Source organism: Condylostylus longicornis, unplaced genomic scaffold (genome assembly GCF_029603195.1).
Source record: "Condylostylus longicornis isolate FDR11 unplaced genomic scaffold, ASM2960319v2 ptg000020l, whole genome shotgun sequence".
In the NCBI taxonomy this organism is placed as follows: Eukaryota; Metazoa; Arthropoda; class Insecta; order Diptera; family Dolichopodidae; genus Condylostylus; species Condylostylus longicornis.
The window spans coordinates 2,756,939-2,774,690 of record NW_026577989.1 but is presented as its reverse complement, the minus strand read 5'-3'; the positions used below and the strand labels follow the sequence as shown (position 1 = coordinate 2,774,690).

Here is a 17,752-nt window from a genome sequence, read left to right as displayed (position 1 = left end):
AATAAAGTTTGTTTAACGTTTGATCTTTGTATATACATATAAATCATATATACTGCAATACAGATCCTAACCTTATCTAATCAAAGTGTTGAATCTTTACAATGAATATTATTAAATTAAACTAAACATCTATTTTGTGTTTTGTTTATAAAGCATCATAAAATATTGTGCGCTCTATTGAAAACTAAATTAAATTTTTAATCTTCTGTCATTAATGATGGATTAACTATTCTTACACAATATAAAAGAAATTGCAAAATGAGCATTACTTTGATGTCCATTAATTTCACATTACAGATATTGTTTTAATATTTCAAAACTCTTCAAGCTTCTTAAGACTTCTATTTTTCACGAAAATTAATGGCTTGGGAAACGTTGAAATTAAAGATTCTTGTGGATCATATAAATTTATATTATTAAATTTAAAGCAAGGTTGGCTGAAATGACAAAAGAAAACTAAAAATGATTTTAAAAAATCTTTATATTTCATGGAAGATGCTATTTGCCATGTACTTATTTAGCAACTTTTAAATGCACCTAGTGAAAAGATAAGCTATTTACAAGATTATTTTAGGTAAATGTATTATAATAATAAAAAGCTAACTACTGTATACCACCAGTTAAGGTAAGTGCATTTCAGATAAATTTGCTTATAAAATAGAATATGTCACTTTTAAAGAAAAACATTATTGAAACATTTAATTAGAATAAAAAAAATTTAAAAGAACTTGATAAGTTTCTGTTTTGCTCAGTTTGGATATTTGTTTTATAAAATGATATACATATAACTACTTTTATTTAGAGTATCTGTTTGAACAATGATTTTTTTTTTAGACTTTCGAAAACGAAAAATAGTATCACATAACGCAATTATTAAAAGTGTTAGACTTTTAAGAGAAGAAACAGTCATAGGTTATGTTAAAAATTTGTTCCATTTTTATAAAATACAACTGTATATAATTTTTTAGAGAGAAAATTCAAATAACTAAAAAAACTCTCTTTTATGTTTGCTTACCTCAATATATAAATTAAGTTTGAGAAAATATTGTTAAAAGAAAATTGAAAAAAAAGCGGTTACTAGCGTAGCGACCATACAACAATATTATTTTGTAATAAAGTTGTTTGCTAGTTATATAGAGAACGGTAATTAATAAAAATTGAAAAGCAAATGGGAAAAAAAAGTTCATTTTAAGTAGGTATTTGTTTTTTTTTTTTTTTGTTCTTTTAGCTTATGTATGAAAAAACCTAAGTTAAATTTTTATGTTTTAGTTTAGTTCGAAATTCGTAACTAGTTGGTTGTTTTTTTTCTTTTAATTCGCTTTAATCGGTTTTAAGGTACGTTTCGTTCCTTTTATAAAATTATATTTTAATATTTTGTATATAAAAATAATATTAAGTATTGATTAGATTTGATGATGTGTTGCTATAATAATGCATCAAATTAGTGATTTTTTATATTTATATGTGAAATTATAAAACAAAAAACAGGATAAATATTAAATTGTGGGAAAATTTTTAATAAAATATTAAAATTATTAAATAAATAGAAAAATCAATACAATATATTTATTCATACTTTATTCATAAACTAGTGTGTTATGCATTCATATATACTATACATATTTACTATGTTCATATTTACTATGTGTACCAACGGATGAACATAATAATATAAACTTAAATTGTTTATAAAAATTTCTATGCCAATCTTTGTAGCATACAATATTCATATTGTATACAAAAAAATGCATTTTATTAAATTATAAATTTTTTTAATGAAAAGAATATTATGTTTCTACTTATGTTTTCTCTCATAAATTATTTATAATTTTAAGTGATCATTTTTCACTGTACAAGTTCAAATTATTTACAATGACTCATTAGAAGCTTTGTTTAATAATTGTATTTTTTTTTCTAAAATAAATTCTTTTCTCCATTGAGTTCTTTGTAGACATGTGATGTGCGTACAATTTACATATATATAGTTGATATTGTGATAAATATACGTACAATTATTGCATATTCCGTACATTTTAAAGAGATTTATTTTACAGAACTATAGAGTACAGTTTTACAAAAACTAAAATATCGAAAACAATTTTAATCGTTCAAAATTATAAGTTTAATATTTATTAATTCTTTATTTAAACACAGGGTACCTATATGCATTACCATTGAATTTTGAAAATTTTTATTGAAAAGTCGAAATTTTTTCATATCATATTGTGGTAGGCACCTACATATTGCTGAACTTCTTGTATGTTACGTGTACTTTTCCATTGAAATGCATCTTCATTAATCTGAAAGAATAAATTATGAAATATATATGTATTTAAATAATATTTAATATGTATTAAATACCTACCATTTAATAAAGATGACTAGAAATACAATTTTTCTAATCGCTTAATATTGTTATTTTTAGTTTTACAAAAAACAAACAAAAATTAAAAGAATGATGTACAAATTCTTGGGTCTTTTGGCTGTTATTTCAGTTTGCAGTGCAACCATTAAGGTAAGTTTTATCAAATATATGTGATTTTATAAGAAACATAAAAATGATTTGAAAATAGTCAAATGTTTGGCAGGAAGAACGTTGTAAACTATAATTTCTCAAAATTTTCAATTTGCACAAAAAAGTTTTTTTTTTTTTCAATTTCATCAGTTGAAGCTTGCGCCCCACATCTTAAAATTAATAATGAATTTATGAACGAATTTATTGTGAATATTAGTAATTTTATACGTTCTTTCGAAGATATTAGAAATTTATAATATCTATGGTTCTACATTATTTAATGGTGAACCATTACTTAAGTACATATCTGTTTTATTTTAATATTTTCAATACGATTCTTAATGCCTTACTACATTGTATCTAATGGAATAAAACAGAAATTTTTAATGTCTCATCATAAAAAATTATAATGACAACTTAAAAATATTGAATATCGAATTTTTTTTTTAAATAAATACATACACGTATTATATACATATAATATATATAAGTAAGTATGTTAAGAGTACACCTGTGCTGATTCGTTTTTATTATATATTAAGTCAAACCGGATTGCATTTTAATTTATATATTGTTAAATTTGAATTTGATTATCCTAAAGTAAATTGTATTTAATGAAAAATCTTCTATAATATTCTTGTTTAATATATCATGACGGTAGTTAAATTGTAATTACTTATAATGATTATGTGATGGGAAATTTATTTAGAATACATGTACAGTACCGCAGTCAAAAAATTTATAATTTTACATTTTCTGTTTTAAATTTAATGAAATTTGATATTGCAATATAAACTACGAATTTTAAAATTTTGTTAATTTTTAATGTGTAAGGTATATTTTTAATATTTATCGAAATCTTTTAAAAATGTTTCATATATGTACATATTTTAATTTGAATTTTAAAGTTTTGTATAGAAAATTAAGTTTTTAAGACAAAATTTTAGATAGACCTAGTACCTAGGCTCTCAATTTATGAAAATTTGATTACTTTTTTAGTAATGATAACAATACTTATATAATATATGTATTTTATTTTCATAAACTTACCAAATTTATTAGTAATTAATACCACATTAATAAATGTGGTAAATTTTATGATTCATTGTGCGTGGTGGTATAAAACAATTGCGACATTTTCGAATTTTAAATTCAAATTAATATTCCAAGAAGCTCAAACATATAATTGTGAACATCTACCTACAGTAAACTAAAAACTATTAATAAATTTTTTTTAATAAAAATTATTTTTTTCCATTTCATGAAATTAAATCAAAAAACAAAGTTATAGAGTAAAACTCACCTACGACTTCCATACTAAATTTTTCATTCAATTCAAATGGAAAATATTATTTTAAAAGTAAAAACAACATAAAAAAAATAAAATGAAATTAATTAATCATTCAATATAAAAAAAAAAAGTAGCAATAAAATAAAGAAAACCAAAAAATATAAAAAAATAAATTTTTAATCTCTTCATTGCTATCGAGAAATTTTATCAGATTGATCAGATTACTTAACTTGTCATCTGTAATTTTACTTCATCTATGGTTTTGTTTTTTTTTTCTCAAAAACCATTTTATGATTTTACTTTTCTCCCACCAGAGAAAAATTTCTTAAATATTGCAATAACAAAGTGTAATGAAATAATTGACATAATTGACTTTTTCATAACACGAAATTGATAGATGTATTTATAATTTGATAGGATCAAAACCAATCTGAAAAATTAATCATTAATACCCTTGAAAAAATAAGTTAAATTAAATTTAGTGTTTCCATTTTATTCTTTAAGTTTACAATATTTTTCAAGTAATTTTTTCATAATTTTACTCCAATAATTTTATTTGAACCTTCATTCTTTTATTATAAGTACATATGTATGTATTTATCTAGTATGTATGTAAATAATTTAAGTTTTTTTATTCTCACCTTTAGTTTGGAGCATTTCAACTTATTATTGTCTATCATCGTGAGTTAAATTTTTACGAACATTCAATTCTTTTTCTAACTTTCAAAGTTTAGTGTAAGAACTTTGAGAAGACGGAAATATAAAAGAAAAAAACAGTTTTTAAAATGGCAAAACTGATAAAAACTATGGAAAAAAATTGAAATTTAATAAATTTTCAATACTAAAATAGATTTTCAAGTTATAGCTTTTCCCTACTCAACCATAGTTTCATTGCGGGTATACTTAAATTTGGTAATAAATTTTAAGTAAATAATATTTCTCCATATATGTAGAAAATTAATTAAGCTAAAGGTACATATACATATATGTGTATATTTCGATTTATTCGAATAGATATATAGGCGTTTAACAGAATACACATTACCAAACAAAGTTAAATACAGATTAGTTTCCCTTTGAGTACAAATATACAAAGCTTGTTTTCCGTAAAAGCCGAAATTTTATACAAGATATTATTGTAACACTGTTCCCACTTTATATTGCAACACCAAAATTTCACGAAATTTGATTATTCGGTTGATTCAAAGAAATTGATTTAATATTTTTTTTATTATACTTACAAGTTTCATTAACGAAAATAATTTACGAATTAAAGTAATAAATTTTATACAATATGTGAACTAGATATATACAAGTTGTAGACATTTTTGATGAGTTTTTAATAGTTCATTAAAAAAAATCAAGTACATGTGTATGTGTTTAAGTATGTGAAACGCATATATGTGAGCCATTAAGCAATATTGTGTTTCTTACTTTCAATTGAAAATATTTTTTTATTTCAAATAATAAAATTTTGTTTGTCATGTACTCTGACCTTCATATTGGTAGTTAGTTTTTTTGTTTATGAAAATTCGAAGCTCTTTTGCCAATAACAAAAAAAAAAAATTTAACTTTGATCATTGCTATTATTGATGTTATTTTATCATCATCATAAAATCAAAAGTTGACTCATTTAATTTAAATATATAGAGATTTAGTATCCTCCTTATTAGTTAAAAATATATATTTTTAATATTATTACATAACAATATAAATGTTTATGTACCGAAATATATATACATACATACATATATCATACATTCGATGCTTGTATATAGGTATGTGAATACACATATGACATAGGGCATAATGACATGAGTATAGTACCTATTAATTAAAATTATTGCTTACAATGAAAATTCACATAAAATTTTTAATATATTTACATTGTTTTATTTTTAGATTTTTTGTTTTGTTAAATTTGTAAATTTTAAAAAGTACCTTTTATCGAATAATCTCAGTTTACTACGGTACTATTATTTAAAATTAATACTAACTCTAGTGCTAGAATTCAAATTGGGATTATGTTGATCATAATAAACTCAAATAATTTCATACATGTATGGATATTATATAATTTTTTTCCTAAAAATTAAAATTCTATATCTACATAAATTCTAAAAATTACAATTAATATTCGTAGTGACATATTATTTTTCATTAGATTATTAGATCTGTTGAACCCACTTATACCTGAAAAAGAAATATGTATGTATATAAGTGTTCAAATTTCAGAATAAGAAATGGAAACGTAATTTTTTATACTTACATACATATCGTCGGTTCAATGCTGAAGTGACCACAAATACGTCATGTTTTACATTTCAAGTAAATCGAGTTTAAAGATTGAAATTACATTATTTTTTAACTAAGCGATACAAGTTTTTTATATTATACTCGTGCTCGTAAGAACGTGCCTCAAACCCTAAGAAGGTGTTGCTAATTCCAAAAATCCCAAAATGGCATATGGATCACATCAACATTGGAGCAACGATACATAAATTTTTTGAAATTGTAATGTAAATTGAACTTTATCCAACTACAATTTTGTTATGTTCGTAAATTTGTATGTACATATCCATTTGTATATCATTCAAATTTTAATTGAAACTAATTAATCAAATTTATTGCCAAAGTTCGGTCGTTTATTTCGTATTAACTTTTTAATGAACTTCATTACAAAAAAAAAAAAAAAAAACCTGCAAAAAATATAAAATACTCTTTTAGTTACGAAGATTTGTCTTAGATTTGTTAGTGTGAAGAATCAAGAGATGTGAAGAAATGTTATATATAGTGAATCATCCCCAATAAATATCACATGTTGTGTTCAATGAAGTTTTAATATAATTGAAAATAATGCATATGATCTTCAAAAATTATTACCAAATTTAATATAAAAGATGAGGTCAAAAAATATTGCATGACAATATAATAAAACTGCGTTTTAAATTAAATTATGAAAACTTATGAAATGATGAAAGCAAAAAGGTTTTAGCATGTCATGCGTTATTATTGTAGGAATTGCCGTCTAAACGAAATTTTAAAGCAGTAATTTTGTTTCTCAATTTAAAAACTTTAATTTTTTATGATTTTCTACACAGCACTTTTCTATTAAATTTTTATATTCACATGCTGTCATGCACCACACTTACATTTTGTACAAAGACAAAAAGAATCCGAAATGTTCCTATGTATATATTTATCTAAGCTATTGGAATTTTAATTATGATCTTCGTGAACGGATAACTAAATTTTTGTTAATTAAGAGTGAAAAAAAAAAAAACTTTCTTTTTTAATTTTTTTGTTTTTCAAAAATTTCATTTTGAATTAATTTATAATATAAAAACTTTCCAAAATGACAACTTTTGTTGAATTTATTATTATTGAACACCTGAATAATAATAGCAATAACAACAATAATGATAATATCAATAGTAAAACGGAGAAAATAAGAGTAAAATTTTAATCTCATTTAAAGTTATTCACCGGGTCAATTTATTGTTACGTACATAAATGTATATTGGTATATGCCACATTGAAATATTTCTGTTATTAAGTTTTTCTTATATTATATATTATTCATGTACTTATATATAAAAGTGAATTATTGAGTTCAACTTTAAGCACACATAATTTCCAGCGATAGTTTTTTTTTTCGATTTAATCAAAAGTAAAAGGAATTAAAAAATTCATGTATAATTAATGCTTTAATTTATATACTATACAAGTAACAAATTCTAATAAACATATTATTTATTTTTATATACATATACATTTATGTATATAAGTAGAAAAATTAAAAGTCTTTTTCTTCCCAACTTTATGTTACTATATATATTAAAACGCTAGCTACCGTTTTATACCGTTCTAAATTTTGTAAGAAAATAAAATGAAATAAGAAAAAGGCACAGCAGGTTTTTTGGTTTTTTTTTATTTTTGTATACCATATTTGCCACACCTAACAACTTTTTCAAAATCCAACAATAATTTTTAAAATATTATTAAATTTCAATTGAATTCTATGCTTTACCTACATACTAACCTAAAGCAATAAAATCCGAATACTTTTATAGTGATGCTTATAAAAAGAACTTCAAAATTGAAATTCAAGTGTATTTCAGCAACTTTTATGATTTTTAAATACACAAGATTTTCATTAATAATTCATTGTACCTATATATGTATATACGTGCATACATGTTATAAGTTGTTTCTTGATTGGTTTTACTTTTGATATTATTTAGTTACATGATTTTTTGTATAGGTATACATTCAGCTAAATATATACATATAATACAAACATGTGTACAAACTAATTTATGTATAATAGATTACTGCACATAATATTAAAATTATTCACCGTTGTAAAGGTGCACCCCATACAGTAAAGGTGCATTATTGTAGAACAAAATTTTACAATATATAATAATAATATTGGATGTGTGTACATATAAACTATTATAATTGTTTTCTGTATATATATATTTTGTATTTTTACTAAATATGAGTATATGTAGTACATTATATATGCATTTATGTACTAAGATATTTATTCGATATTTATATATAAGTAGTTGGTAAAGTCATAATTTAGTGAGGCATAAAAAACGTATGACATATACTTATATAATACACAAGCATACAAATGCTGTGGTTATGTAAATTTTCATAAATAAGAATTTAGTATAAATAATTATACAGTATACTAAAATGCTTACGTCATTATAATAATATCTTAAAAAAAATTAAGAAAGATGTATTTACATACGTATAAACATATTTTATGATATGAATGAGATTGTATGGCATTACCGAATGTAAGGTAAATTGTCACGTTATTGGCAATATTAAAAATTTGTTTTTTGTGTTGTTTTAATAGCTTTTCGCAAATGATGAATTATTATGTTTTTGTTTTATTATTTCATTTAAGTATACACATTCATATATAAATGTATATATACTTTAAGTGTTATACTGTAAATTGAATAAATAACCTTCGTTTTTTTTTTATTATTCCATAACTCGTTTTTCTAAGACAATTCGAGATTTGAAAATAAATTTGAAATGAACCTATAATTCAATTTTTTTTTCCAGCGATTTTTCTTATTTTATTTTTTTGTGTTGTAAAATAGTTAAACCAGAAAATTAATGTTTTTCTATGTTTTGTGAATAAGCCGGAGTATATATGTGAATATATAGTATTAGTATAGATTTTTAAGCATAATTTTTGTTTTGTAAACATAGATTATATTTTTTGGAAATTTTTTTCTTATAAGCGTTTTATTGTTGTAATTATATATGGAACAAAATTTCCCATGCCTAGATTATACCTATTCAGGTTTCATTGCATTATATTTTTATAATTCAATAGGTATGTAGGTAAATTTTGAAAATTATGCCTTCGGGTGTCTTTTATTTACATTTTTAAATTCAGTAAATATACATCAGTTTCTAAAAAAAAGAAAAAATATTCATTTATTGTTACTTATACACTCATATATACAGTGATGTATGCATACTTTTGTAGTAATGAAGTTTGAGCTTAAGTTTTAATAAAATTATTTACCAAATGTGTAATTAAGCGTAGCTATGACCGGATCTCCCTATAATATGCTAATGAATTTGAAATTTAAGGCACTCATAGTAATATTATAACGTCTTGAATGTTGCCATTCTTCGTTAAATAACTTTTATTTAAAAAATTTTCCGGATTCTTAAATATATTTTTTTATTCCGATATATTTCAGCTTTCGGCTTTGTAAGAACATATTATTATTGAATCAAATCGGTAATCATAATTGCAAAATTTTAAATTTAAATTGTTTTGTTTGTACTCGTATAACTTTTTCATGTTTGTTAAATGATACCTTCACAAACTTTAATAGCTAACGCAAATAAATTAATTTCCATTAATTTGTGAAATAGTTTCATTTTGCAAAATAGTCTGGCTATTATTATATATGTATACAAAATGTTTTAATGGTTGCATTGTGTTGTAATTCAAATGTAATCCCATATAACAATTTTGTAAATTTTCTAATCCTAACTGAATAGTGTTGCAATTCTAATCAAAATACTTTCATATTTCAAAAATTCTATTCAATTTAATAGAACAAGACTGATTTTACGTTAGCCAAACTAATATTAAAAATTGAGTTAAGTTTGAAGAGCACAGCACATACTGTAATGTATAAATTAATTTTTTTTTTTTTTTTCACTTTTTGTTTTTTAAATTTCATATTCAAATTAGGTCTATAACATTTTGAAAATGCTGCACGAAAATACAAAACAAATTAATAATAAACATATAATCTATGCATGTATGTGTGTATGCATACCATTAATGGAAATAAAAATGTAAAATGTGTGTATGTAAATATACCGTTACTGCAGTTCACTAATTTAATTTTCATGATGCGATTTAAAGTAAAATTGATTTTTAAATAACTGTAATAGGTACAAAATATGAATGAAACTTATATTTAAAAGAAAGTTAAAGAAGTAATAAAGGTATTCGATTACTGGTGTATATTTTCGATATATGTATGCATGTATACATAGGCGTATGTATTAAATTATATAGTGAATGTTAAGTGTACGCTTTCATGTAAATTAAAATTTGACATTTGATTGGGTAGGAATTGCTGTTAAAATACCAAGTGAAGTGTAAAACATTGTAAAAATTTTTTTTTTGTGTTAAATTTAATGTTTCACTCTCAATATGAAGTAACCTCTTTGATTTTCGTTTTTATTATTTTTAATACCATAGCCTTTGATTTTTTCTTAGTTATTTTTGATTTAATTTGAAGTTGTTATACAACAACAACAATATCATACCACAAACAATCGATGCGTTAGTTATTTTTTTTCTTTAATGCCTTTTTATTTAACAGCAGGTCATAACCTTCGAGTTCATTGACACTTTTTATTTCTATTGTTGTTTACTCTGTAACTTTAAAAAAAAAACTTTTAAGCTTCAAATTATTTCTAATTTAAAAATAAAGTTAAAAATTAGGGTTAATGTACAAAACATAAATGTATGAAAATTACCTGTAGATATGTATGTATATAAAAAGTACATAATAGATACGAGTACATATATATTTATATTATGTACATAGGTATGTCATGAATATTTTATTTTTAATTTTTTTATTTTTTAACACTTACCAATTTTAATTTAACTACAATTTCATATCATAGAATACAATGGGGTCTAATTAGGAAAATTTTTATATTGTGTAAAAAGGCAACAAAAATCTCCCTACCTTTTAAGAGATTGAAAGAGAGAAAGAGAGGAACGCAAAAACAAAAAAAAAAACACAACGCATAAGGAAAATGTTATTGTGGTAATTCTTGTTTCACAATAAATCAAATTGTTGGTTTTAATATTTTTCTTAGAGCTTTTTCTCTTAAGCAAAATTGTAATATTATTACATGCGGTCCATTATAAACAATGATGTAGGTGATGTGATGGCACCGAATTTTGTCGGATGTCGAGTTTTTAGTGGGAACGCACTAAATCCATAGTAGGAAAGCAAAAATAATATACTTTTAGAAAGATGTCAGTTTGTCGGTTTGTATGTGCAAGCGTATATCTCGGCTGAACCGATTTTGATAAAATTTTATATGTAAATTTATTTTGGCTATGTCACGGATTCTAAGATCAGGGCTCGGAAATCAAATTGGTGGCCAATTTTACATTTTTTACCATATCTACGGAACGGATTGATGGAATTTCTTGAAATTTGATATTTCAGTTGTAGTTCTTACTGAGATTTATTGGTGAGGGATTCGGGTGGAACAAAATGAAATTCTATTAAGAGACAAATTTACACTTTTCTAGTTAAGTTAGCTAAAAGCTTGCAAACTTACTTAAAATTGAAAGGAAGTGTTAAAAATGCATTTTCATAATTTTCTTGTAACACTTTTACTAAGCTAGACAATATATATTGCGGTCGGTTATGTGCTGATCACATTAGATTTTTTATTTTAGATTTTGATCGCAAACTAATCAATTCCAATTTGATATTGAAAAAAGAAAAACAAAAATTTAAAAAAAAAAAAAATATAATGCTTATTATGAAAATGCAATTATGAAACGAAGTAGAATACAGAACAGCAAGAATGAATAAGGCAAGGTATAAAGTAATAGAAACAAACTTAAAATTTAAACAGTGGAAATTTTTGTCAAAATTATTTTTGATATGAGAAAATTTTTAAATTAAATTGTTTATTATGTTCTTCCTCTTCTTATTATGTACTTGCATAAACTGGTATAACAGAATGGTAGAAGAGTAAAGACCTTTATAATTTAAGAGTAAATAGCATCTATAATATGAACTAGTTAATTGCTTGTACGCTCCAAGTACATAATACCAAGTAGTTTAATTATGTATTTATAATTATTAATATATGTAGGTAACAGTTTTTCGAACTAATTACACTGATGAGAGAGTAATTATAGTATTTTTTTGTTAATAATATAAAATAAAAATGAAATTTGAGAGAATTTTGTTCTAAATAATATTGAATCTTTATGGATAATTTGTATTGAGTACATTGCATTTTCACAAAAAATTTTATAAGTAGAAATAAAAATGATAATTTATTAAATAATAAAAATTAATATAGAGTTTCCATCCTTGAAAATTAGTTATACAATATGTACATATGTACATACATGTATTCATAATGAGCAAAACATGAGAGTATAAAAAATGTTTTTGAAAAATATTGCCTAATTTTAGTACGATTTATATGGTAGTTCAAGTATCATTGCTAAATTTATAATTATACTCGTACTTTATATACATATAAACAATATAAAATCAAAGAAAACAAAAAATTAAAATTAAATTTTAGTTAATAATAAAGGTTAAATGGCACGTGATATTGTGATATTTTTCATATTTCGAATGTTTTACCCCACGATATTAGTTTAATATTAATAAAGGTTTTAATACATTTCACGTGAAAGATCACAGACAATTACAAATAAAATTATTACTAAATATATGCAAATCAGTGTGGTACTATAAGAGAAAGATATGTCAGCTAATTATTTTCAAATGATTCAGAACTTAAAATCTTATTAAAGAGAAATGTGATCAAATTTATTTGATCATTGCATTTTATTGGTCATTTTAGGTGAAATGTATTTAAAATTATGGTGATTTATTGCGGCATTCCTACAAAATATATAACAGATATATAATATTACCAAATTTAATTACCAAATTTAATTACCAAATTAAATAATCAAATCATAGTTTTAAAGTACAGTCATAATATACAATATTGGAAGAAAAACAGAAATAAAATTTTGTAATTTTCCATAATTATTTCATTTTGGGTACATGTATACCCAATACCCATATTAATTTTAAATAGTCATTGAAAAAAAAAACAACACAGGTATTCATAAATAACTACATATATTAAAAAAAAATTAACAATTTTAAATTTAATTGAGTGTAAATTGGTTTTCAAAAGAAAAGATATAAAATTTTCGCTAATTATTGTAAATTTTTGCGTATTTTTTTTTTTTTTTTGTTAAAAAATTATTTGTCTCACATGTATATGACACATTATGACTCAAATTTAATATTTATATACATTATATACTCGTATATATGTGCAAATGTACACATTAGTGCAATTTTATTTTCTCCATTTTAAAGAAAACAATTGAATAAATAAATTTTATTATTTGTACATAATGTATTTAATGTCAATTTAAAATGCATGTGTATGTAAATATATTTGTAGAAATTGTATAACACTTACAAAATGTATTCACCATAAAGCACAAAAACAAATATTTAAAAATTAAATTTGTTGGCTCTATTTTAGTGAAATATTGGACAAATGATAAAAGAAAAAACAAAAATTTTGTGTCTATAAAAAAATTTACAAAAAAAAAAAATGAATTTATTAGATATTTCTCTTATATGATAATTAAATGTTAATTTTTGTTTATAAATTCCAGGATCTAATCATTTATGTAAACTTTTAATCAACAAAAATCGAAATCATCTAATTGGCTACAAAATATACGAAAAGAATTTTTTTTTTTGCTAAAAAAATATTTTTATAATTTGGACAGCAAGAAAAGAGAACAACATGACATAATTTTTATTACAAAATCAATTTTTATTCAAAATATTTTAGAATTTTATTTAAAACCTTATTTTTTGTTTTTATTTAATATAAATGGAAAAGGTTTTTGTTTTAAAGGAATTTAACTTAGGATTACGTCACCATCATCGCATAAAATCAAAAGTTAAAATTTGAAACTTAATTTTTGTTTTCATCTTCTTTATGCTTTGCAAGAACTTTTATGAGATTTTACTCTTCTTTTTGTTTTTTTTTTTCTACAAAATTTGGATAATCCAAAATATTTGAAATGATCTATGCTGTGCGTACGTATTTGCTATTTGTATAGAGTTGTATACAATGAACAACCTTTGCGAGAACTGCAGTATGCACGTTTCATGGAAATTACAGTAAAAATTATATTTTAATATTCAATATTAGTCTAAAAAGTACATTACATATTTTTAACAGAATTGTTATTTAAATGACATTTAGTATCAAAATATTTAAGTTTAGTATCAAATATTTCAAATTTAAATTTTTGATCAAATTCTTGGTCAATCACAATCATTATATCAAAACAAATGAGCCTCCTATAGAGCCCGACTATAATACTTTATTCAATTCAAGCTTATATTTTCTTACATTTGGCCAAACTATTTGAATAAAATCATATTTTTTAAAGTCCCACTTGAAAATTGCAAATTCAACTGCACTTATATCAGATTTTGGAAAATTTCTATAGAATTATAATTGTAGTATATTAGAACTAATAAACAAGACCTTGAATTCTTCCCTTTAATAAAAAAATTTTCAATTTCTTAAAAATTTAAATAAGTTCAATACTTTTTTTTTAATGATTTCTCGATTATTCGTGGCACAAACTGAATTCATTTAAAATTTTAAATTGCCCAATGATTTTAATTTCATTGTTCAAGTTTTTTGTATAAAATTTTTCTTTGGTTCTTAACCGGTTAGAAAATGATAGTAAGTATATTGAAAAAATAATTCTGGCAAAAAAAAAACCTAAATATATATATATATACATATTTACACACATATGTACATTACTATACACATATATTTATTTAAGATAAAAAAAAAACTACCAATTTATTTGAGAATTTCAAATAAAAAAAAAAATTTTTTTCTACCAAATTCTCGTCACGTTTAAATCCTTTGCTTATTATGTTATTTCTTTTTCTGCGAAAGTCTTTTTGACTTTATTAGAAAATATTCTCATATATAAACAAGTCAAATAGCCAGCCTTCTTCTTAGAAGAACCGAAATAATCATAATCTATATATATATAAAATTAAAACTGGTTTCTTTTTTGTGATAATTTTTATAAAAAAATAAAAAAAATTTACATAATTTTTATATTGCCATTTTCTACCAATATAATTATAAAAGAAGCTTGACGTCAGTAATTTTTACTTGACCAAATAAATCCAGGTAAAAGTGGTTTGTTGATTTTATATACATATATACATAATAAGGGTTCTCTGGGAAATAAGTGTAAAAAAATTTTCCATTCTTAACCAAATATCTTAAATTATGCCGCGCCAAAATAATAAGAAACTAAAAATTAGCTAAAATACACAGCAGATACGAAAGGTACATATAACACACAGCAGATAAATGTGCATTCAAAAGTCATATAGTGGGTGTTCGATGTTCATGTCAAATCAAAGAAATTCTGCAGAAAATCTTAAGTTAAAATGATATAAAATTTATACTGAAATTTAAATAAATTTCTGATTAGTTCGATATTAGTTGTCAATTTTTTGAAAGCTTGTTGGCAACTAATGTCACACTCACTTTCTAATAAATTCCAAGAAAGTTTAAATTTATTTCTAATAAATTTAACAAATTCACAGATTTTCTTAAGAAATAAGAACTAACGAAATTATTTAGCGAAATTTAGAACAGTTGACAAGTATAATGACGTTTTTATTGGGCTGGACATTAATAGTTCATATATATAAACAAATCTGAAACTCTTATTTTTTAATATTTCAATTTTTATAATATTATGGTCTAACAATTATTCTAATTTATATAATTACAGGTTAAAATAGATGTTTATTATGAATCATTATGCCCGGATAGTGCTGCATTTATAACCGAACAATTATATCCCGTTGTTAAAGAAGATCTAAAAAATTATGTTGATATTAATTGGATACCATTTGGCAAATCAACCGTAAATACACAAAAATTAAAATAATTTTTTTTTTTTTTTTCTATAATTTGTTCAATAATATTTTCGATTTATTTTTATTTTTTTTTTTTTTTTTTTAGTTTGAAACTCGTGGCTCTGAAGTTTTATTTGAATGTCATCATGGTCCAAATGAATGTTATGGCAATAAAGTACATTCATGTGCTATTGATAATATACAAGCAAATTCATATGAAATTGAACATACAAAAGCTTCATTACAATTAGATTTTATAAATTGTTTAATGAAAATTGGTAAAAATTTCCCAGATAATAAATATCCAGGTGAAAAATGTGCACGTGAAAATCATATTAATAATTGGGAAAATATTCAACAATGTGCTAATAGTACAGAAGGTAGTCAATTATTAAAAAAGAATGGTGAACGTACTATGGAATTTCAGAATCCATTAAAGAGTGTACCAACAATTGTTTTTTCAGAGGTAATCATATTGAAATAGCCATTTAGAAGTAGCACAGTTTTAGACTTTTGTCACTTATACTTTATTCTTATCTGCTCTGTAAATTAATTAAATTAAATAAATTACGAACTTTGTTAAAAATTGTTCAACCACTCGAACTATTTAATACATTTTTTTTTCTTATTTTCTTTTAGCAATATGATGATGATCGTCAAAGAAAAGCTTTAACAAATTTCCGTGGATTTTTATGTCAATATATTGCACAATCACAACCATCACCAAGAGTTTGCCAAGGAATTAACAGTTCTGGAAAAAATTATATTGCACCAATTTTAATTGTATTAGGTTCAGCTATATCAAGATTATTTTAATTATTGATTATCAATTATTATATTTGTATAAAATGTAATTTAGAGTAGCGATCAAGAAGTAAATAATAATTTTAAAATTTTGTAATAAAACAAACAACTTCCATTCAAAACTCCGTCCAGCAAAAAAATAAAAATAATTCAAAAGAAAGTTAACAAAAAAAAAAAAAGAATTAAAATGTTTTCAATTTTTGAACATAAATTTTATAAAATAAATTGTAGGTTATTATAAGTGTATAAGAAAATTTTTAATAATATAAAAATAAAATTTCAAAAATAATTTTATCGAAAAATAAAAACCAAAATTAATGATATTTTAACAAAAAAAAAACGAAAAAACCTCCTTAAATGTTACTTAAATGTCTTCTGCTTTCTAAATTATAGGGATTATCAAAATTTAATTGGTATGATTATAATTATAAGAATTTTATGAAATATTTTTATTAATATGTAAAATTACATTTATTATTATAAGTACATTATGTAAGTACTATTGTATGTATTTTTGAAATGCAAATTTCCGAAGGTTAAACATTAAAATTTTTTTTTTTTAATTTTAACCATTGCAGCGTTACTAAAGTTTTTACATTAATATACACAAATACATATATATTTTTTTTTTTGTTGAAATAAAAATCAAATATTTTGATAAAACAAATCCGTTTTTATAATTTAAAGAATTTTTTATTGTCCTAAAGTTGAATGTATAACAAACGCGATAGAACCAAAAATAAATTTTATTCAAAATTTATAAATTTCGAATTGTTATTCAGATTTGTCAAACAAGAAAATTACTCATATTTTAATTATTCAATATTTAATTATTCAAATTTCTGA

At 22.5% G+C, this 17,752-nt stretch overlaps 1 protein-coding gene across 2 annotated transcripts; it reads left to right on the top strand.

Annotated features, from left to right (window-relative positions):
- The first annotated feature begins 1,170 nt into the window (after positions 1 to 1,170).
- Positions 1,171 to 17,546, top strand: LOC129606662 (GILT-like protein 1). 2 transcript variants are annotated; one of them, XM_055517092.1, is made up of 5 exons: positions 1,171 to 1,192; positions 2,426 to 2,515; positions 15,976 to 16,110; positions 16,209 to 16,568; positions 16,742 to 17,546. In XM_055517092.1, exons 2-5 carry the CDS (start codon positions 2,456 to 2,458, stop codon positions 16,916 to 16,918), a joined length of 732 nt encoding a protein of 243 aa, XP_055373067.1. In that variant the 5' UTR covers positions 1,171 to 1,192; positions 2,426 to 2,455; the 3' UTR covers positions 16,919 to 17,546. The 2 variants fall into 2 exon arrangements, with proteins under 2 accessions (XP_055373067.1, XP_055373066.1); XM_055517091.1 differs by lacking the exon at positions 1,171 to 1,192 and adding an exon at positions 1,264 to 1,335 and having other exon boundaries at positions 16,742 to 17,545.
- The last annotated feature ends 206 nt before the right edge of the window (positions 17,547 to 17,752 follow it).

What these genes read in the sequence shown, in the direction of transcription:
- LOC129606662 (XM_055517092.1), top strand. Translation starts at nt 2,456, where the DNA reads ATGATGTACAAATTCTTGGGTCTTTTGGCTGTTATTTCAGTTTGCAGT. An exon ending in TTTGCAGTGCAACCATTAAG is followed by an intron (nt 2,516 to 15,975) that starts GTAAGTTTTATC and finishes ATATAATTACAG; the next exon opens with GTTAAAATAGATGTTTATTA. An exon ending in CAACAATTGTTTTTTCAGAG is followed by an intron (nt 16,569 to 16,741) that starts GTAATCATATTG and finishes ATTTTCTTTTAG; the next exon opens with CAATATGATGATGATCGTCA.